General features: G+C 45.6%; 4 protein-coding genes across 7 annotated transcripts in view; 3 read left to right on the forward strand and 1 right to left on the reverse strand.

Annotated features, from left to right (window-relative positions):
• Positions 1-578: 578 nt before the first annotated feature.
• On the forward strand, positions 579-6371 carry f2 (coagulation factor II (thrombin)). Its single transcript, XM_084347305.1, has 15 exons — positions 579-715; positions 1728-1808; positions 2334-2413; positions 2533-2557; positions 2744-2809; positions 2919-3027; positions 3783-3919; positions 4016-4309; positions 4514-4630; positions 4714-4840; positions 4954-5121; positions 5206-5379; positions 5478-5656; positions 5766-5836; positions 6164-6371. The coding sequence occupies exons 1-15, from the start codon at positions 643-645 to the stop codon at positions 6308-6310; spliced, it is 1848 nt and encodes a 615-aa protein (XP_084203431.1). The 5' UTR covers positions 579-642; the 3' UTR covers positions 6311-6371.
• A 408-nt stretch (positions 6372-6779) lies between these two features.
• On the reverse strand, positions 6780-14098 carry LOC311253379 (uncharacterized protein). Of its 4 annotated transcripts, none has more exons than XM_084347300.1 (13): positions 13975-14098; positions 11888-12090; positions 11737-11811; positions 11352-11444; positions 11175-11273; positions 10506-10629; positions 10099-10417; positions 9971-10017; positions 9765-9889; positions 9057-9579; positions 7874-8329; positions 7120-7391; positions 6780-6918 (listed from the first exon to the last, which is right to left on the reverse strand). In XM_084347300.1, the coding sequence occupies exons 1-12, from the start codon at positions 14021-14023 to the stop codon at positions 7174-7176; spliced, it is 2331 nt and encodes a 776-aa protein (XP_084203426.1). In that variant the 5' UTR covers positions 14024-14098; the 3' UTR covers positions 6780-6918; positions 7120-7173. The 4 variants fall into 4 exon arrangements, with proteins under 4 accessions (XP_084203426.1, XP_084203428.1, XP_084203429.1 ...); XM_084347302.1 differs by lacking the exon at positions 13975-14098 and adding an exon at positions 13224-13360; XM_084347303.1 differs by lacking the exon at positions 13975-14098 and adding an exon at positions 13040-13156.
• A 1021-nt stretch (positions 14099-15119) lies between these two features.
• Positions 15120-19473, forward strand: LOC311253399 (uncharacterized protein). Its single transcript, XM_084347333.1, has 5 exons — positions 15120-15175; positions 15239-16250; positions 18136-18360; positions 18510-18608; positions 18695-19473. The coding sequence occupies exons 2-5, from the start codon at positions 15945-15947 to the stop codon at positions 18800-18802; spliced, it is 738 nt and encodes a 245-aa protein (XP_084203459.1). The 5' UTR covers positions 15120-15175; positions 15239-15944; the 3' UTR covers positions 18803-19473.
• A 754-nt stretch (positions 19474-20227) lies between these two features.
• LOC311253403 (vesicle transport protein SFT2B-like) overlaps positions 20228-21814 on the forward strand; it is a 6274-nt gene continuing 4687 nt past the window's right edge. The window contains exon 1 of the mRNA XM_084347337.1: positions 20228-20439. Within this exon, the coding sequence (XP_084203463.1) occupies positions 20371-20439 (69 nt within the window). The 5' untranslated portion in view covers positions 20228-20370. The remainder of the gene's footprint in view (positions 20440-21814) is intronic.

Raw genomic sequence — 21814 nt, forward strand, 5'->3', positions numbered from 1 at the left:
AGGACATCTCTAGAGGTCCTATACCATACCCTGACAGATCAGAGCTAAGATCAATCCACATTGGGGCCTCCATGGATCGGACTTGTTCTGGTGAGTCCCACTGATGCTTGATTAGAGAAATTTGGAGGTCAGGTTTTGCGGTTTGGAGCGTACTTGGACTGTACTGGTGTTTCGGTGGGTGGTCCAGGTCAAAGAACATCCACAAGAATTGAGTTATGGGGAATTTGGAGGCCAGGTCGATGCCTTGAGCTCTTTGTCACGCTCCTCAGGTCATTCCTGAGTAGTAGCGGTGTCGTAGGGCACATATTCCTGCTGGGGAGACCACTGTCGTCAGGTAATGCCATTGTCATGAGGGGGTGTATTTGGACTGTACTGGTGTTTCGGTGGGCTGGTGTTTCAGAGTACACAGTAGCAGTACAAGTTGTGTCCATGTACTTGTCCTACATGAGAGAGCTGCAGTCTGTTGGCTGAGTCAAAGTAAACATGAGGATTCACATTAAACATGTCCGACTCATCAGGCCGACTCACACTTTGACCCTTTGGTCAATAATCCCCTGCACAGACAAAGAGAGGCAGACTGAGGCAGACTGAAGAGAGGCTCTGCTGGATCTGGTTCTGAGGATCTGCTTGGAGGTCTGGATCATGGTGGAACCATTATTTAAACCAGCCGCTGTTCTACTGCTGTTTCTGCTGCACGGCTGCCTGGCACAACATGGTACCTCCATCTTACTACATGCTTCTTTTTACTGGTGTCGTCGAATTAGAAGTAGTCTAGAAGTACTTCCTACCAGCAGGGAGTCGGACGATGTTATGATTGGTCGTATTAAGTGTTAATAATGTACTTTCAAACGATATACTTTGTGTACAAATATATGCCGCTCAAAGTATTTCACAGCCAGCGTACACAGAATCAAATTAAATCAGTCAAAAGAAGTTTAATATGTAGAAATATATAAAAGTATTTGTTGGTAAATGTGTAGTACTTCAGTGTTACTGCAGCTTCATCTCTTTTCTTAAAACATCAGAAAAAACCTTAAAACCACTGATGGAATGTAACTAGGTACATTTACTCAAGTAAAACTTAGAGGTACTTGTACTTTACTTGAGTATTAACATTTTCTGCTACTTTATACTTCCATGGATGGATCAGATACTTTAAGACTTTTACTCGAGTACGACTTCTGGGTACTTTTTACAACACTGTCAGTTTATCACAGTCAACATCAACACATCTGGAGCTACGTGGTTTTCACTGGACAGGAAGGTAATCTGAAAAGTAACTAGTAACTAAAGCTGTCAGACTCACAGTATACAGTATATGTACGTTACTTTACTGATACTTTTGATACTTGAGTACATTTACCATCAGGTACTTTAAGACTTTTACTCGAGTACTGTTCATGTGGGTGACTTCACTTTTACCAAAGTACAACATTTTGCTGATGATGCTGTACTTTTTCTATGCAGGACTTTTACTTGTACAGTAATAGAGTATTTTTAAATATCGATATTACTGCTGTTACTTAATATTTGTATGTACTACAAGCATTAATTCTTCCTTCATGACGGTTTTAATGTTCAGTCTTGTTAAAAATACTCAGAGAGGTGATTGAAATATTTAGCCGGCCCTCGCTGACTTGAGCAGAATAACAGAAACACGCTGTTAAAAGACCGTAAAACAGTTTTAAACCTGCAGGAAACGGTGATCTAGATGTTTCTGTCTGCAGTTTTCCTCAACAGCCACGTGGCCTCGCAGGTGCTGGTCAGGAACCGTCGAGCCAATCAGCTGTTTGAGGAGGTGAAACCAGGTGACTTATCTCTGACGCTCTTCTTTACTCAGCCTTGTGTTATTTGTACTTTGTGTTACTTTTTTGGCTTCTGGCCTCTAAAATGAAGCAATATTTGACAAAAATTCTGACAAAACAATGATTATTTGAGTCTTTGAAGTCCGCTTCAATATAACATTGACAGTTGTAGACACTCTTTTACTAACATCCTTCACTTTTAAGTACAATTTTGAGGTTCTTGTACTTTACTTTGGTATTTCATATGTTTCAGGGGTAAAGATTGTGTTTTTTATTTTGCTAAATTTCTTTAAAGCTTCAGTTACTTTGTAGATTTTCATTATTAATACACACTTAATAAAAAATTAATGTTACTTATAAATGATGCATAATTACATCTAGCTAGTTGTATGTAAAGTAATAAGTGATGAAAAATCCCCGTCTGCATAATGAGTACTGAAGAGTAATTCCTCCCTCTAATTCAAACATAAGTGTGATTAATGAATGTGTATTGTTATCATGATTATTAATATTATTATTAATGTGCAGGGAACCTGGAGCGAGAGTGTGTGGAGGAAATCTGTGACCATGAAGAAGCCAGAGAGGTGTTTGAACAGACGGACAAAACAGTACGACTCAGTTCTGATTTCATTCACTCTACTGTCCATTAATCTGAGTACTGAGTTACTGCAGTAGTAGAAGTAGAAGTACTGCAATCTAACCAGGAAACGCTCTCTCCTCGCTACAGGAGACCTTCTGGAACAAATACCTGGGTGAGTACGTCTGCTTCAGTCGCAGCAGAGAAGACCAGCTTCATCCTCCTTTTCTATGAAGTCAAGTTTGATCAGATGTTTGCTGCAAACATGGACAAAGTCCACAAACACACACAATCCTGAGTACACAAACATCTATTGACCCGTCTGTCTGTCTGTCTGTCTGCCTGCCTGTCTGTCTCTCAGACTGTAAAGGGACTCAGATGACTAGAACTCAAGATAACATCGACATCATCAGACATTGTATAGAAGGTAAATATGAACAGAACAATGTGGAAAAGTTCATCTTATAAGATACACATGTCCACTGTGTGTGTGTGTGTGTGTGTGTGTGTGTGTGTGTGTGTGTGTGTGTGTTCAGGTCAGTGTGTTGCTGGTACAGGACTAAACTATGCAGGAAACATCAACATCACAGAATCAGGCATCCAGTGTCAATACTGGAGCAGCAGCTTCCCACATCCCATAATAAGGTAACTAACCCACTAACTAACTGTATTCACTAACATCTTAACTAACTAACTAACTATGTTAACTATACTAACTCTGTTCACCTGTCTGCTCACCTGTCTGTCTGCTCACCTGTCTGTCTGCTCACCTGCCTGCTCACCTGCCTGTCTGCTCACCTGTCTGCTCACCTGTCTGTCTGCTCACCTGCCTGCTTACCTGTCTGTCTGCTCACCTGTCTGTCTGCTCACCTGTCTGCTCACCTGTCTGTCTGCTCACCTGCCTGCTCACCTGTCTGTCTGCTCACCTGTCTGCTCACCTGTCTGTCTGCTCACCTGCCTGCTCACCTGTCTGCCTGCTCACCTGTCTGTCTGCTCACCTGCCTGCTCACCTGTCTGTCTGCTCACCTGCCTGCTCACCTGTCTGTCTGCTCACCTGTCTGCTCACCTGCCTGCTCACCTGTCTGTCTGCTCACCTGCCTGCTCACCTGTCTGTCTGCTCACCTGTCTGCTCACCTGCCTGTCTGCTCACCTGTCTGCTCACCTGTCTGTCTGCTCACCTGCCTGCTCACCTGTCTGTCTGCTCACCTGTCTGCTCACCTGTCTGCCCACCTGTCTGTCTGCTCACCTGTCTGTCTGCTCACCTGCCTGCTCACCTGTCTGTCTGCTCACCTGTCTGCTCACCTGCCTGTCTGCTCACCTGTCTGCTCACCTGCCTGCTCACCTGTCTGTCTGCTCACCTGTCTGCTCACCTGTCTGTCTGCTCACCTGTCTGTCTGCAGGGAGTTTAACGCGTCAGAACCAAACAGCATCCTGCACGAGAACTTCTGTCGTAACCCTGACAACCATGCGGACGGACCCTGGTGTTACACCAAAAACCCGGTGATAGCGAAGCAGAAATGCAGCGTCCCCAAGTGTGGTGAGTATCTGCGAGTACTACTAACTTCGTACTGAAGTACTACAACTACACGACATATTGTAAACATACACGTACAACACCCGCCCACTTCCTCAGGCGAGCCTTTCGTCCCGACCACCGTGGCCCCTGAGCCAGTGAGGACTGGCGAGTGTTTGCCAAACTATGGTGTAGACTACGTTGGCGACCTGGCCGTGACCCTGGGAGGTCACACCTGTCTGCTGTGGTCATCACCGGAGGCAACGGCCCTCAGTCGAGGCAAAGAGTTCATCCCCGAGGTCAGCCTGCCTGGCAACAAGTGCCGTAACCCTGACAACGACCCCGAAGGCCCCTGGTGCTACGCCAAGGTTAACGGAAACGTGACCGTCGACTACTGTGACCTCCACCTGTGTGGTGAGTATACAGAACAGTCCTGCACCTGTCTGTCTGCACCTGTCTGTCTGAACCTGTCCGTCTCTCTCCACCTGTCTGTCTCTCTCCACCTGTCCGTCTGAACCTGTCCGTCTCTCTCCACCTGTCCGTCTCTCTCCACCTGTCTGTCTGAACCTGTCCGTCTCTCTCCACCTGTCCGTCTCTCTCCACCTGTCTGTCCCTCAGAGGACTCGTTGGGTGAGGACATGCAGACCACAGAGACTGAAGGCAGGGAGCGCTCAGTCTTGGGGCCGGCCAAGAAAGTGTTTTTCAATCCTCGCACATTTGGACAAGGAGAGGCAGGTGAGTAGTCCTCCAGCAGGTAATCCAGCTCCGACTGGTGCCGACCCGTTTGTCGACTCATTCGCTGGCTGCTTGTGTCGCAGAATGTGGACAGCGGCCCTTGTTTGAAAAGAAGGGCAAAACGGACAGGAAGGAGGAGGAGCTGCTGGAGTCGTATAGAGAAAGTCGCATCGTTGGGGGCGACGACGCTGAGGTGGCCTCTGCACCATGGTAACCACAAAGAAAACAATAAGCTGTAACCATGGTAACCATATCGTACAAACAAGACAATCAGTAGAATGGTATGAAGTTGCTGTATGAAGTGAAGATGTTGGTGTTTGCAGGCAGGTGATGCTCTACAAGCGCTCCCCTCAGGAGCTGCTGTGTGGAGCCAGTCTGATCAGTGATCAATGGATCCTCACTGCAGCTCACTGCATCCTCTACCCGCCCTGGAACAAGAACTTCACCACCAACGACATCCTGGTCCGTCTGGGAAAACACGACAGGGCCCAGTAAGATTTCCTGACTGCATGTGTGAACAGACTAAAGTCATTTCTTAGAACAAGACTGATGAGAATATTGACGACACTGTCCAGGTTTGAGCGTGGCACCGAGAAGATCGTCGCAATCGATGAAATCATCGTCCACCCAAAGTACAACTGGAAGGACAATCTGAACCGAGACATCGCTCTGCTGCACATGAGACGGCCGGTCACATTCACAGATGAGATCTTTCCCGTCTGCCTGCCCAGCAAGAAGGTCGCCAGGACGTAAGACGAACACAAACATCTTCTGAGTCAGCTGTTGATAAACCTTGTAGTTTCTGAATGTGCTCTGTGAGTCGTCTGAAGGAGGTTTTCCCCCACAGCATGCTGACTGAAGGCTTTAAGGGTCGAGTGACCGGCTGGGGGAACCTGAAGGAAACCTGGAACCCAGCAGCAAGAAATTTACCCAAAGTCCTCCAGCAAATCCATCTACCAATCGTGGATGAGCAAATCTGCCGCAGCTCCACAGCAGTCAGGATCACAGACAACATGTTCTGCGCTGGTAACATTATCATTTCTATTTATTGAAGAGAAAACAAGTAAACCAGACGGCTTTGTGGCTGTTGACGGTAAACTCTTGTTAATGAGTCTCCAAACTGTGTTCGTCACAGGTTACAAACCAGAAGATGACAAACGTGGAGACGCCTGCGAAGGAGACAGCGGCGGACCGTTTGTGATGAAGGTGAGAATCACTGATCACAGTCAGCAGACAAACGTGTAATAACTGGTGATGTCGCTGTTTAATTAAACTGTCCGTTAATGTATTTGTTAACAAGTTCAACTCCTCATGTGGGCAAACATAAGAGGAGGCTCCTCTTCTGCTCGTCCGGGGTCAGGTCATGGTGGGAGCAGGCTAAGCAGGGTATTTCAGACCTGTTTCCCCAGCATGAAGTGAGTTCTGGGTCAACCCGGGTTCTCCTCCCAGTTGGTTGTGCCCAGAAAACCTCCAAACGGAGGCTGTGTCTTACAGAAGAGCTTCTTCATAATGCTGTAAATGTTGTCTGTGCAGTACCCAGCAGAGAATCGCTGGTATCAGATGGGGATCGTGTCGTGGGGTGAAGGCTGCGACCGGGACGGAAAGTACGGCTTCTACACTCACGTGTTCAGGATGAGCAGGTGGATGAGGAAAGTTATCGAAAAAGCAGGAAGTGACTAAACACACTTCCTGTTCTGTCTGTCAAGCAAGATGTTGCTAATAAAGTTTGTTCACATCCTAACGGGCTGTTTCGTTGTGCGTGTGTTGTGATCATTGACTATAAACAAAACCCGTGCAGAAGTTCCTTCAACCCGCATTCCTTCTGAGGCAAACCAAGCTGGTTCTGGGCTAGTGCCAGTGCTGGTTCTGAGTTGGTTCAACTTGTGAACCTTTAAAACCGGTTTAGTTGGTCCTTGGTCATGATAACCCCGCCCCAGCCACTAACATAAGCGGTTCTTTGTTCTGGACCAGCACAGTGTCGGCGGTGCTCTGGAACCAGTTTCCTGGCTGAGAGATACGAACTGGTTCCAGAGCAGGAACCGGCTCTGAACCAGCACCTGAACCAGAAGGTTGAACCAACCAGCCACAGGGCGACGCCACAGAGGCTTTACACTTGATTGTGATAAATAAAGTATAAATCGAGTCAGAATATTAAACACAACAGCTTTTATATATGCAAAGCACAGATACAAAATCTCCATGGCAACACAAACACAGGTTTCCCATTGGACGCTCAGTTTTTCACACATCATCGTCAGGTAGTCATCAGTTTACCGCTCGTACTGGAGCTGATTTCATCGACAAACACAAGAAAATAACAGTTATTCTTTACGTTTGTTTGTTTACGAAGCAGTATACATGCAGAATGACACATACATGACATCATCGATGACATCATTAAATCACAGCGCATCCCTGTCACGTGAGCAGAATCACCAGTTTTTGAAATGTAAATAGTGTTAAGTGTTGAAAACCAAACAAATACGTACGCCGATCCAACAGAACCAAACTCCTGTCGTCACAGTCATCACATCTCTGTCGGGTCAGTCTGTGGCGTCGGCGGCGGACTCCGCCACCACCTCGCTGTCAGCAGTCCTGTGTGTCAGCAGGTGTCTGTTCAGGTGAGTTTTGCGGGTGTAGCTCTTGGGACAGTAAACGCAGGCGTACGGACGAACGCTGCTGTGAGACAACATGTGTTTCTTCAGATCGAACTTCCTCCTCAAACATTTACCGCATTCTGGACACGAGAAGGGTTTCTCTCCTGCGGACACAGACGACAGCGTCACAGCATTTTACTGAGAGAAGAAACTACAAATAATCCCAGAAAACAACAGAGAGGTTTTAACAAACAAACAATCTGTTGGGTCACAAAATGTGTTTACTGCTCCGGACGATGATCAGATCCAATATATTCATAATCACTTTTTTCAGGAATTGTGGGTAAAACAAATAAACAAACAAACAAAAAACACTACATTGGCTGTGACGCAGCATGTAATCTGTAACTAGAAACTAAAGTAATCACATAAATGTAGTGGAGTGGAAGTATAAAGTAGCAGAAAATGGAAATAGTCAAGAAAAGTACAAGTACCTCAGTATAGTACTTGAGTAAATGTACTTAGTTACATTCCATCAGTGAAACAGTTCTTTGTGTAACTGAGATGATTACAAACACTTCTCCAGCTCTCCTGTATAGTATGACATCATCACACTGTACCTGCGGCGCCCCCTGCTGGCTCTCACCTGTGTGTATCCTCCGGTGCTCGGTCAGGTGACAGGAGATGGAGAAGGCCTTCCCGCAGTCCTGACAGACGTACGGCCGTTCACCTGTGTGAGTCCTCATGTGTTTCTGCAGGTCTCCTCCAGACGGCCAGCCCTTCCCGCACACCGTGCACACGTACGGGCGCTCCCCGGTGTGCCGCCGCACATGCACGTTGAGGCCGGCGAGCGCGGTGAAGTCTTTGGGGCAGTATGGGCAGCGGTAGGGCCGCTCGCCGGTGTGCGTCCTCAGGTGTCCCTCCAAGCCGTCGCGTGTCTTGAAGCGTTTGCCGCACTGCGGACACAGGAAGCGGCTCTCGGTGGTGTGGCTCGCCCGGTGCGAGTGGAGGCCGGTCAGAGAGCCGTACGTCTTGTTGCACTGGTCACACTGGTACGAGCGGAAGGTGTGTGTGCGCTGGTGGATACGAAGCTGGGTCACTCCTGAAGAACACGGATAAATACCACAATTTATTCATGAGGGTTGGTGAGACACAAAAAACACCTCAAGATCTCAGGAGCTTCCAGCTGTAAGACGCTATAAACGCCCCCGTGCTCCCACTTCAGACGGGGTGCACGCTAACACTTTTAGCTCAGCAGCTACAGAGAAAATTTGATCTTAAAAAGGGTGTGAAGAACATCTTTTCAGCTCAGCTTTGGACCTCAGGGCTGCTGGAGACTTGGATTACACAGGACGGATATGGATTTGAAAAAAAGAAGATTTTTACACCCACAGTCAAGTGCAGAGTCAAACCTGGAGGAATAAACACCCGGAGTCACGAAGGAATCTACTGGATGAGCTGTATGGAGCAGTTTTCATTTTTTTTAAGGAGATGTGAACACTGACAACACTCAGCAGAATCTGATGCGACTCCGGGTGTTTACTCCTCCAGGTCTGGCTCTGCACCTGACTCTGGGTATAAATAACGTCTTTTCAAATCCGCTTGGGATCTCGGCTTCTGGAGACTTGGATTACACCAGACAAGCTGTAAGGATTTGAAAAGGTGTTATTTACACTCACAGTCAAGTGCAGAGCCAAACCTGGAGGAATAAACACCCGGAGACACATGTCAGGTGAGATTTCAAAAACTTGAAAATGAACTCAGCACGGTGAGTCAGGACTGAATGACTGCTGTCAGATTCAGTGTTATTTCCGCCTGTCGGTCGTTACCTGAGAAGGTCTGGTCACAGAAGCGGCAGTTGTAGCAGGGCTCCGCCCCCTCCACTGAGTGCGACTGCAGGTGTCGCAGCAGCTGCGTCTGAGAGCTGAACGTCTGATCGCACACCGTGCACGTGAGGTCCGGCAGCCGGTGCTGCAGCCGGTGGGCGTCTCTCTCCTTGGCCGACTCGAACACCTTATCACACCTGCTGCAGGTGAAACCTCCTTTGTCCATGTGGGTCTGCTTGTGATTGGACAGGCTGGACAGGTGGCGGAACTCCTTGTCGCACTGGCCGCACTGGTAGACGGGGCGGGCGCGGTGGCTGCGCTGGTGCGACAGCAGCTCGGCTTTGGTTCTGAAGGTGGCGTTGCACTGGAAACAGGTGTGGGTCTTGAAGGGGCGGGGCCCTGGGACGCGTGGCTCCGGGGGGCGGGGCTCTTCCTCGGGGTCACCTGGGAGAATCTGCAGGTTGATAGCTCCAGTCGCCGTTAAGGCCGAGCCACAGGACTTGTTGGTACGCAGGTGACGGATCACCTGAGGACAGCAGCGGTGGAACAAGTACTCATGAAAATACTCTGTTACGAGTTACAAGTAACTAATCATTGATGTATTCATGTGTTCGTATCACAGTTGAGAGTAGAATATAAAACTACAGTACAAGTACCTCAAAAATTGTACATTACTTGAGTAAATGTACTTAGTTACTTCGCAGCACTGACCTGAGAGCGGTAGATGAAACATTTGCCACACTGAGGACACTTGTGAGCCACCCGCTGAGAATTGTGGGAAATGCTGTACAGTGCGTTGGCTGTGACCTCAGAGCAGGACTGATCTGATTGGTCGACTGTGAAGAGAGGCGGAGTCAGAAAAGACATTCGGCATTTGGTTCACTTGATCAGTGTGTGTGTGTGTGTGTGTGTGTTACCTGTGTCTTCTGATTGGTTGACAAAGTTTCCAGGTGAGTCCTTCAACCTGACAGGAGAGAAGGTGATTGGTGGACAGATCAAAGGAGGCGGGACACAGCTGAAATCTGAGCCAATTAGGAGGACTCACCTGTCCACCTCCAGAATCACAGGTGGTGTGGCACATTCGTCTCCACCCTCCACTGAGCTCTGATTGGACGCCTCCTGCTCCTCCGGTGACATGGTCTCACCAATCACAGTCTCCTCCACCTCCTCCTCCTGCTCGTCCTCCGCCATCACCACCACCTCCACCTTTACCAGCTCCACGTCCAGCTGGATGGGACCGTCCATGGCAGAGAGAGGGTCTGACTGGACCTCTGTGTCGACGGGAGGAGGGTCAGGATTGGTCGGTTTGGTGAAGAGGGGGTGGGACCAGGCTGAGAGGAGGATCTTCTCTGTGTCGTGACCCACTAAGAAAAAATATGATTGAAGTAATCGATAAACAACAACAACAGAAAATGTGTTTTTTATTCGACAAAGCTTTTTGTAATTTCGTACCCATGGTGGTCGTTCGTCCCAGCAGACAGCTCTGATTGGTCAGCAGCTCCCTCAGATCCTCCCTGTCCGCTTCCTGCAGACAGTCCTCCACACCACCAGGGGCAGCATCGAACCAGGAAGACACCTGAGAGACACGCCACATTAAATTCAGTTGACTTGTGTGCAGAGCTCCACTGAGAAACATCATGTTTTTGAGTTTTCTTCAGTCTCACAGTGATCCAGTGATAGTTGTCTGTACCATGAGTACACTGCTAACAGGACGTGCTAACAGCTAACTCGGCATATTGGTAAAGGTAACATCATACTTCCTGTTTACGTAGCTCAGTGTCGCACTTTGACAACTCTTTATACTTATACTTCATACACTTAATAATTCACATGTGGGGTATTTACTGACATCTTTTATGTCGTAGCACAAAACATTTCAATCTCTTGAGCTTGTGTTAACCACAGACCTTATTTCAAACATCTAACCAAACTCCATTCAAAAAACATTGACTTTAAGAGGAGGGAGCTAACGACATTCACATCAGCCTCTGCTGTGCTTTGAGGGTGCTACTAGTAAGATCCTGTTAGCACGCTGAACTGAGATAGTCCACACACTACACCAGACATCCTACAGCTGAGACATGTTGACGTTGTGTGTGTGGAGGAGGAGTCACTGAGGACCTGTTTGAAGTCGGGCACAGGGAACAGCTGCTCGATCCTGGACAGGAAGTCAGATACGAGAGACTGGAGGGCGGAGTCGAAACTCTGGTTGAAAACCTCCTGAAACAAACATGAACAGGACTGTTGGCACCAAACAGAGACCTCTGTGCTGCTGTATCATGCAGAGGCAGCACCGACCTGCAGGAGGCGCTGTCTGTCAGCTGGACTCTCCGTCAGCGTATCAGTCAGAGTCACCAGAGCAGAACAACATTCATCGAGCTCTTCATCAGCCTGCCGACAGAAAACAGTCGACACTGAGCGGAACAGAAAATAAAACATTCACCTTCAAAGTAAAATCGACAGTTTTTTACATGGAGTTTGGAAACTTATCAGCGTAATTATTTTAATTTCTGTCCGGCCGATTTGCAAAGTTTTGGGGCTTTTATGTAACTAAGTTATTTTACTTTTTAGTTTTTCTTTTTAAATCAAATTGACTGACAGAATAATAATAATTGAATGTGTTTGTCCATAATAAAAGAAAATAGTGAAGAGGAGGAGGTTAGAGACGCAGTCCGAGTCTCACCGCTGCTTCGGAGACGGAGTGGATTTTGTCCAGACAGGTGTGGACGGCTTCAGGGTCCGGGTCACAGAGGGTCACCTGAAGCAAGAGTACTTGAGTAAATGTACTTAGTTACATTACATCATCGTCTGGGTCATGAGTCATCGTCAGTCACCTTGGCTCTGAGCGCCAGCAGCAGCAGACTCCTCTGTCTGTCCGTCAGCAGCTGTGGGACGGCCTCGGTTACCAGGGAAACAAAGTCCTCCAACATCCCATAATGCTTCACGCTCTGCTGGCGTGCGACCTGCCACATGGCTGCTGTCAGCAGGCGGAGAGGAGGGACAAGGAGGCGCAGGGAGGACAGGGGGGGAGTGGAGGCTGTGGAGGACATGATAACATTAAAGATGGCGGCTGATGTCTCTGGTGTTGTTCAGGCTCAAGTATCACACAGACGGATCAGGTGAAACTGTGACTTCTTCTGATCCGGTCCCAGAAGTAATAATGAGCAGATTTCAGCAGGGAGTTTGGTTTGCTCCCACTCATAGCCAAACTCCATTAAAAAAATGTAAGAATTCTTCATTAAAACTTTATTAGACTGGATTTCACACAGTGTAGACAGAGGTGTTACTTCAATCATGGCTCATGTAGTGTGTCAGTGCCACCACACCTTAAGACAGGTGAACATGAACACTAATACTACCATCAGTGAAGTGTTTGTGTCTAAAAATGACGTTACAATCAACTCAGCTGTTACTTCTTCCGATCTGACCACATAAGTCAGAAGTGGCAGACTTCAGCATGGAGTTTGACTTGCTTCCATTCCCAGCAAAACTCCATTGAAAAAATAATAGATTTAAGGATTTGTTGATTAGCGACATAGTAAAACTTACATAAACGGGATTTATTCACGTTGCCTGAATAAAGACAACATTCCCTACAATTCGTCATTAAAGTTTAACACAGGACATGGATCTTTTTCCTTTTTTGACGCTTTTTACAGTGTCAGCAGTTGCCACAGCAACATGTAGTGCGCCTCATATTAGTTCATTATTTGAGGATGTGGATGATGATGAATGAGGACATGTAATATATAAATATGTAAAATAAAGACGATGTGTGGTTTTACAGGAGAGTCACAAACAGAGGCTAGTCCAGGAAGGCTAGCTAGTTGGCTAAAACGACCAAACGATAATACATTTTATCCGTCTCAAAACGCTTTTCTTTATTAAAATATTCGCTATTTTGTATGTTGCACACATGCCGAATTAAACTACAACCACAGACGAGTCGTAATGGCAATTGTGAGATTTTCTTTTACATTTATTACCTTTCCATGGGTCACACAATGTTAAAATCGTCAGTTTTTTGCATGGAGTTTGGAGCGTATCCGTCCAACTATCAACAACACAACTTTGGCTAGCTGGCTAACGTTTGCTCCTTCATTAGCCCGCCGAATGAGACGCTCCTGGTGAAATACAGTAAACTGGTCATTAAACGTCATCAACACTCACCCATCATACTTCTGCTGTCGCACTCCTCTTGTCCACGTTACAACACTGCACTAAAACAGGTTAGCACGGTGAGCTAACAGCTAACCAGTGTTTACAGTCCAGCTAGCTGCAGCCCCGCCCCTCACACCGGAAACACACCAATCACTTCCGGTCGTGAAGTGAGGTTATTTTGGCCTCTCGTGCAGGTAAATGATGACGTTGTTGTATTTGTTGAAGGACTGTGAGCACGCTGAGCAGCACCGTTTATATAGTCAACATAACTGAAGTATCATAAATAGTCTGTTCTGCTATTTCATTTTAATTATTGCCCAAAAAACAGAACACAAGACTAGTTTTATAATGTTTACAACATAAAGTACGGAGGACTAAACTGAAAATAAATGTATTCATTGATTTATAACATTTTACATGAATAGATATCTCTGCTCTAATCAGCCTCTGAATTTATCCACCTTTGTATAAATTCAAATATTTATTTATTTATTATTTAATTAATTTAATTTACTTTCTGTCTTTATTTCCATTTGCATGTGAAGACAGCAGCGATGAACAAATATTTTCCCTTTTGATGAATCTGTTTAGTCTTTAATGAATCTGAAATAACTTTAAAATGATCTTAATTAAAGTGAAGTTCATTTTATCACCACATGACACTGACACTAAATATCAGTCATTTAAAATAAAAAGTGAGCAACATAACCCTTCATTGTGAGATTTATCAGATCAATGAAACCATTTATCAGTTACTCACCAGTGAAACGACAGCGATTGGCTCCTCTCTCACCTCTCACCTGACACATAATCCAGGTGTAATCCCTCCTTCCTCCTGTGCTTCAGTAACTGGATTAACAGACTTCAGTTGACAGCAGCCCAGAAAGCAAACGAGGCAAACCGCAAGAAGGAGACGAGAAAACCCACCAACACGGAGGAGAGAGGCAGCGAGACCGGCCCTGTGGAAGAACCGGCGGCCATTTTGTTGGATGGCTGTTGTTTTTTGTATGCGTCTGGATCGGAGCGGAGCAGATCGGGATCAACAGTCAGGACTGGACCTGTGGATCTGATGCTTCGTCATCCTCTCCTTCCTCCTGTGCTCCTCTCAAACGGTCTACCGGCCAACTGCTAACTGCACTTAGCTTCAACTAGCCACTGATACAATTAAATTCAGTGTTAACTCATTTAGCTTCTTTATTTCAGCCTGTGACTCCAGCTGCCTTAGCATTAGCTGTAAATTTAGCCTGATTGTTACTTAACCCAGCCTGGTTTTCATTTAACGTAGCTATTAGCCTGGTTGTAATTAACCTAACTAGCTTGACTGTAATTTAGTTTTGTTAAAATTAAACCTTGTTGTTCGATAGCCTGGCTGCAATTAAATCTAAATTTAGCCAAGCTTCAATAAAGCCTGCCTGTAAAATGTTAGCGTTTTTTTGTTTTAGCTAGGTATTAATCAGACCCAGTATCTTTGGTTGTAGTTATTTTAGCCTAGCTAACAAAACTTGGCTGTTAATTACTTGAACTGTACACTAAGCTGAACTGGCGCTAATTTAGCCATTTTGTAAATTAACCCTGCTGCAATTTAACCTATGTTTAATCTAGCTGGCTATAATTTAGCCTAGCTTCAAAATCCAGCTTTGCCTAGCTTTCAAGTTAGCATGGCAGGTACAAAGCCATAGTGTAATTTAGGCCTAAAAAACCTAGCCTTTTTGTAATTTAGCGAGGTCATACTGGCCCATGGTATCTGTTTATAAATAGCGCCTGGCTAACAATGCCTGGCTATTAATTACTTTAGCCTATTCAGCCTCGTTTTAAGTTAGCCTGGCCGTTTTAAGTTAGCCTGGCTGCAATTTAACTGAAGTCAGGTTTAATTTAGCCCGACTGTATCTGAAGTCAGGTTTAGCTGAGCCCGACTGTATCTGAAGTCAGGTTTAATTTAGCCAGACTGTATCTGAAGTCAGGTTTAATTTAGCCTGACTGTATCTGTATCAGGTTTAATTTAGCCCGACTGTATCTGAAGTCAGGTTTAGTTGAGCCTGACTGTATCTGAAGTCAGGTTTAATTTAGCCAGACTGTATCTGAAGTCAGGTTTAATTTAGCCAGACTGTATCTGAAGTCAGGTTTAGCTGAGCCCGACTGTATCTGAAGTCAGGTTTAATTTAGCCAGACTGTATCTGAAGTCAGGTTTAATTTAGCCTGACTGTATCTGTATCAGGTTTAATTTAGCCCGACTGTATCTGAAGTCAGGTTTAGTTGAGCCTGACTGTATCTGAAGTCAGGTTTAATTTAGCCCGACTGTATCTGAAGTCAGGTTTAATTTAGCCAGACTGTATCTGAAGTCAGGTTTAGCTGAGCCCGACTGTATCTGAAGTCAGGTTTAATTTAGCCAGACTGTATCTGAAGTCAGGTTTAATTTAGCCTGACTGTATCTGTATCAGGTTTAATTTAGCCCGACTGTATCTGAAGTCAGGTTTAGTTGAGCCTGACTGTATCTGAAGTCAGGTTTAATTTAGCCCGACTGTATCTGAAGTCAGGTTTAATTTAGCCAGACTGTATCTGAAGTCAGGTTTAGTTGAGCCCGACTGTATCTGAAGTCAGGTTTAGTTGAGCCCGACTGTATCTGAAGTCAGGTTTAACTTGACTGTAAGGTAACAAAGCTACCGGTTTGTTTGCTACTAAAGCATAGTTGGCTGTATCTGTTAGCTCCAAACACACAAACAAATCCTTGCGATGAATCCGGACAGAGAAGAAGCTGACGTGTTCTCGGACACAGAAGACCCGGAGCCTCTGAAAGCAGCAGAGGAGGAGGGGGATGAGGAGGGGGAAGAGGAGGAGGAAGAGGAGGACGAGGATGAGGAGGAAGATGCGAGGATCTTCAATGCCTGGATGCATCGGTACAGAGGAGGCGAACGGCAGGAGAAAATCGGAGAAGAGGAGGGTGAAGAGGCGCCAGAGGGGGGAAGACCTGAGAGCAGATGCAGCATCGAGCCACCGGTCCGGATGAGGGCCGACCGCCGGGCCTCGCTGCCATGCCCGGTAAGAGAACCAGCAACTCAAAGCCGGTTGTACAGTTGCAAAGTGTCTCTGGTGAGGCCTAAAATAAACCTTCATAACTGGAGGACTTTGTCCAGGTTTAGTCCAGTTTCATCTTTGACTTGATTTTGATATCAACTCATCTAACCTTCAAATGAAGCATTTTAAAAAGTCCTAAAATCTCCAGAAATATCTCAAAGTTGTTTCACCAACAGACGGCTTCCCATTTTGACTCTTAGTACCACAACTTCATGTATTGTCAATCAACAGACACTAGAAGTCACTCTTGGTTGGTTGGTTGGTTGTTGGCTGGTTGGTTGGTTGGTTAATAGATTTCCACTTGGATGGAGGACGGGTCTCAGCCCAGAATAGACCACATTAACTTATAGTTCAGATCCAGATAAGGTAAAGGGTTTCCAGGATTTTTTTCTCACTTTCTGAAACAATAGCTGTCTCATTTCAGGGGCTGCATCCTTCGAAGGACCCGGCCTTTGCGGCCTCCGAAGGCGAGTCCTTCGGAGAGACCTTGGACGGTCTAGCCTTCGGAGTATTTCCTGGTTGCGTCACCAGATGTTCCCGCCCCTTACCTTACTTCACGATTTCTGCCGCCCAGGCCCGTGAAAGAGAGTTGACTGAATGGATTTTATGGTTTTCTGAACGTCTAACATTTTGAAAGTGAAGGCTTTTAAGGCTTTACTTCCAACGGCATGATGCCAATTTATGCCGTATGCTAATGCATCACCAGCGTCACGTATTTTAACTTAAAGTTAAAATTTGGAGGTTTTATAGTCCCTTCAAGTTCAACATATCTGGCGTTGGACGTTCAAATGAGTAAAAGCCGAGTATAAACTCAATACTTACATTTAAATGTCATGTCTGCGCCACTTGATGTCGCCATCAAGTGGGAGGCTGTGAAGGATAGTAGCGGTGCGTCCTCCAAAAAGAGAGAAGGGCAGGCTGCATTTGAAGGAGCCTTCGAATTGGGACGGCCTTCCCGCAGCGTTGTGACGTAATTGGCCTTCAAATGAGCCCTTCGAAGGATGCAGCCCCTGAATTTGGACACAGCTAGCGAGTGACAGGACATTAATTGTCATTTTAATTTCCTTCTCAGGGAATAATTCACAGATCCTGATGAAAATAATCAGCTGTTTTTTGTGGCTGGGGTCTGTGAGTGAGTACAACTTGTTTTAGATCTAAATTAAATCTAGATGCAGCAGATGTTAATATGTTTTATTGGATTAGGCTTATTTGAGTTGAAGGGGACTGTCGGGCCCTGGCGGAGGTATGCACTCTTGTGATTGGCGTCCTAGTTGTCAATGTATGCACCCTGACATGATCAACTCAGCAGTCAGCTTGAGGCGTCCAGTGAATCCTCTTCTTGTAAACATGGGACCTTCCTCATCAGGTCCATGTTTGTGTGCTCGCCTGCAGCAGTTAACTCAGGTGACTCACCTGAAGGTACATTTACTGCAAGCTCCTTATTGTCAGGAGTGATGAGCAGCCGGACCAGTCGGATCACTTCATCCCAGTTTATTTAATCAGCTCAGAGAAACCCTGAGGCTGGAGAACACCGGCGAGGTGCAGCTGGTCCAGGAGGTCTCGTTAGCTGTTCACCTCAGAGCCTCTCAGGATCCATTTTTAGCTGCATTAGCATGAGCGTTCTGCTCTAACGAGGGCGGCTCAGTGGACTCTGAGCTCTTTGGTCCAGTTGGGTGTTAAAGAGAAGCCACTAATGAGGCTTTTGGACTCGTGGTCTTGTTTATTTTTGCTTGTGTAAGTGGATCAGTGAGTCAGAAGAAGATGAAGATAAAATGTTGTGACTGGTGTTGAATCTTGAAATCAGGGGGACCAGTTGAACCAGATAACGTCTCTGTCTCTGTCTGTCCAGACTACTCTGTCGTCCATGCAGCTGTCTCGGCTGCACTCGTCCACTCAGGCTCCGGTGACGGCGAGGGTCCTCCTGCGCCGCTCCTCCTCCCGCCGCCTCCTGCCGTCGCCGCAGGAAGCGATCGCGCCCACCCCCGAGCGAAGACCCTCCCTCATCCCTCCGATCCCAGAGGCCACAGCGCCCGAGAAGAGGAGCACGTTCAGGAGACGCAACGTCATGTCGTTGGTGGGTAGACGGGCGAGAAGAGATTCATGTTGCACGATTTAAACTTTAAAGGATTACTGCAACAGATTGATGTACAAGTACCTCAGACGTGTACTTCAGTCAGTACTACGAGGTGTTCTGAGGGTGTTTGTGCTGTGTTTGTGCTGCAGAGCGACGCCTACAGTGTGTGTCTCATCTGCCACAACGACCTGAACCAGGGCAGCGGCGGCACCAGAGAGCTGCAGTGCACACACACCTTCCACAAAGAGGTAGCACACACACACACACACACACACACACACACACACACACACACACTATGAAGCGGTCTCAGCTCTGTCTCCTGTCTGTTCAGTGTATAGAGGAGTGGCTGTGGAGGAAACAGTCCTGTCCCACCTGCCACGTCCAGGTGTCCATCCCACAGCCGGCCTACTGGAACTCCACCAGGGTCAAAGTCCCCTAACAGCGCCAGGAGGAGACAGTGACATCATCAGCCTTCGCCAAAACCTGAGGAGGGGACTGTGACATCACCAGAGTGTTTTAGTGTTGGATGGTGACGTCACTTAAGTCCTCGGGAACATCCACCAGTCAACTGTGACATCATCACAGTCCCCAAAACGTTTAGCAGATATCTATGACATCATTAATTCAAGAGGACAGTGACGTCAGAGTCCTGGAAAACGTCATTAGGAGAGGACGATGACATCATCAAGGTAGTCTCGAATCATAAGCAGTGGACTCTTACATGAATCACACGAGCCGTCCAGTGGTTAACTGTGACATCATCAGGGCCCCATAAAACGTCCATTCATAGGGTGTGACATCATCAAAGTCTTTAGGATCTAAAATGGTGGACTGTGACATCGTCATAGTCCCCCTATCAGAGGACTGTGACGTCATGACATCATCCAGACACATGACAACATGGAGCGAGACGACGATGTCACCATAAACGTGCAGTGATGACCTCATGACAGAGTTTAGCAGGTAGAGTGAGCTGGATGAATGAAACCACAGTGACCTCACTCTGTGTGTGCGTGCGTGTGTGTGCGTGTGTGTGTATGTGTGTGTGCGTGTGTGTGTGTGTGTGTGCGTGCGTGTGTGCGTGTGTGTGTGTGTGTGTGTGTTAGTGATATTTTTACATTTGTAGCTGCGTCGTTCAGATTTTTGAATAAAGTTTGATTGAATGAAGACGTCTTGTGTGTCCTGATGTTTGTAAGATGTAACAGTGTCAGGTACAAGTACAAAGTAAAAGTACTCATACCTCACAGTGGAAATACTCCACTACAAGTACAAGTACTGCATTCAAAACCTTGGAAGTACTACAGTATAAGTGTTTACTATTAAATCTGACTGATCTAAATCTAAACTGTAATCTGAAAAGTAACTAGTAACTGAAGCTGTCAGATGTAGTGAGTACAAGTGTAAAGGTGTATTAAATGGGAATACTCGAGTAAATCACCTTGAGTTTGTTCTGTTACAGTACTTGAGTAAAAGTACTTAGTTACTTTCCAGGTTACAAACACTGTTAAATGATGGTAATGTAGTGAAGTGTTTAGTAATCATCTCAGTCACACAAAGAACTGTTTCCGCTGATGGAATGTAACTAAGTACTTTTACTCAAGTACTGCTCTTAAATACAGCTTTGAGGTACTTCCACTCCACTACATGTTGTGGTGTCGACCTGTAGTATAAAGTACATACATGGAAATATATGTATCATTCAGTTGTACTTGTACTTTTCATACTTAAGTACATTACCATCAGATACTTTAAGACTTTACTCGAGTACTGTCCACATGGGGACCTCCCCGGTGAGATGGAGGAAACAGCGCCCCCTCTGCTCCCCCTCTGTCTCGCTGCGGCCAGAGGCGGTACTGCAGGCGGAAGTGCTGCACCTGTTGCAGTTGACGCCTCTTCTGCAGTAACTTCTCCACCCAGCGACCTGCCGCACCTGAAGCACCATCACCTGGGGAGCTCGTGGACCGTCCAGGAGTGTTTGGGCCGCCGTGAGGAGGAGAGCAGGACTTCATGGATAAACTTAAGAAGGTGCTGAGCGGGCAGGATGACGCGAGCGCGGACGGAGGAGGGATCCTGGAGGTAACGGCAGCTAGCTGTTGTTGTTAGCATGTTAGCTTCTGTCTGCTTCATGAGCTCACCTGTTTGAAACCGACACACCTCACTAACTGTAACTCTACACATGTTGACTGATGGAGGAAGTCTTCACATCAGTTACTGCAGGAAAGTACTCACAACACTTTAAGTACTCCGTTACAAGTAAATATCCTGCAGACTACTTCTCAGTGAGAGTACTGTTATCTACACCTGGTCTGACAGAAGTCTCATATTACTCTGATTAAACTTATTGTAACATGAAGCTCACTGTTAGTTAATGTCATGTCTGACAGTCTGCAGTGTTTTCATGTCAAACATCAGTTCACTGCTTCACATCCTGGAGTCTGATGGAAACCTGTCAGGTCAATATTTCTTCTAGCCTGAAGCAGTCCTGCTGCTCAGCCTGCTGCTGCTGCTCAGCCTGCTGCTCAGCCTGCTGCTGCTGCTGCTGCTGCTCAGCCTGCTGCATGGATGGGAGGGCTCATGCCTTAGTCATGACGAGGACTCAAATTATCAGATACAAAGTCAAGTTAAGAGACAAAAAGTCATAATTTTGAGACAAAAAGTCAAATTATGAGAGAAAAACTCATAATTATGACATGAAAAGTCAAGTTTAGAGACAAAAAGTCAAAATTATGAGACAAAAAGTCAAATTATGAGACAAAAACTCAAAGTTATGAGATAAAAAGTCAAATTATGAGACAAAAAGTCAAATTATGAGACAAAAAGTCATAATTATGAGACAAAAAGTTATAATTATGAGACAAAAAGTCAAATTATGAGATAAAAGTCAAATTATGAGATAAAAAGTCAATTATGAGACAAAAAGTTATAATTATGAGACAAAAAGTCAAATTATGAGATAAAAGTCAAATTATGATATAAAAAGTCAATTATGAGACAAAAAGTCATAATTATGACACAAAAAGTCAAAATTATGAGACAAAAAGTCAAAGTTAGTAGATAAAAAGTCATAATTATGAGACAAAAAGTCAAATTATGAGACAAAAAGTCATAATTATGAGACAAAAAGTCAAAATTATGAGACAAAGTCAAAGTTATGAGATAAAAAGTCAAGTTATGAGACAAAAAGTCATAATTATGGGATAAAAAGTCAAATTATGAGATAAAAAGTCATAATTATGAGATAAAAAGTCAAGTTATGAGATAAAAAGTCATAATTATGAGATAAAAAGTCAAATTATGAGATAAAAAGTCATAATTATGAGATAAAAAGTCAAGTTATGAGACAAAAAGTCATAATTATGGGATAAAAAGTCAAATTATGAGATAAAAAGTCATAATTATGAGATAAAAAGTCAAGTTATGAGATAAAAAGTCATAATTATGGGATAAAAAG

This window comes from Pagrus pagrus (genome assembly GCF_965226575.1).
Source record: "Pagrus pagrus genome assembly, chromosome: 24".
NCBI classification, from domain to species: domain Eukaryota; kingdom Metazoa; phylum Chordata; class Actinopteri; order Spariformes; family Sparidae; genus Pagrus; species Pagrus pagrus.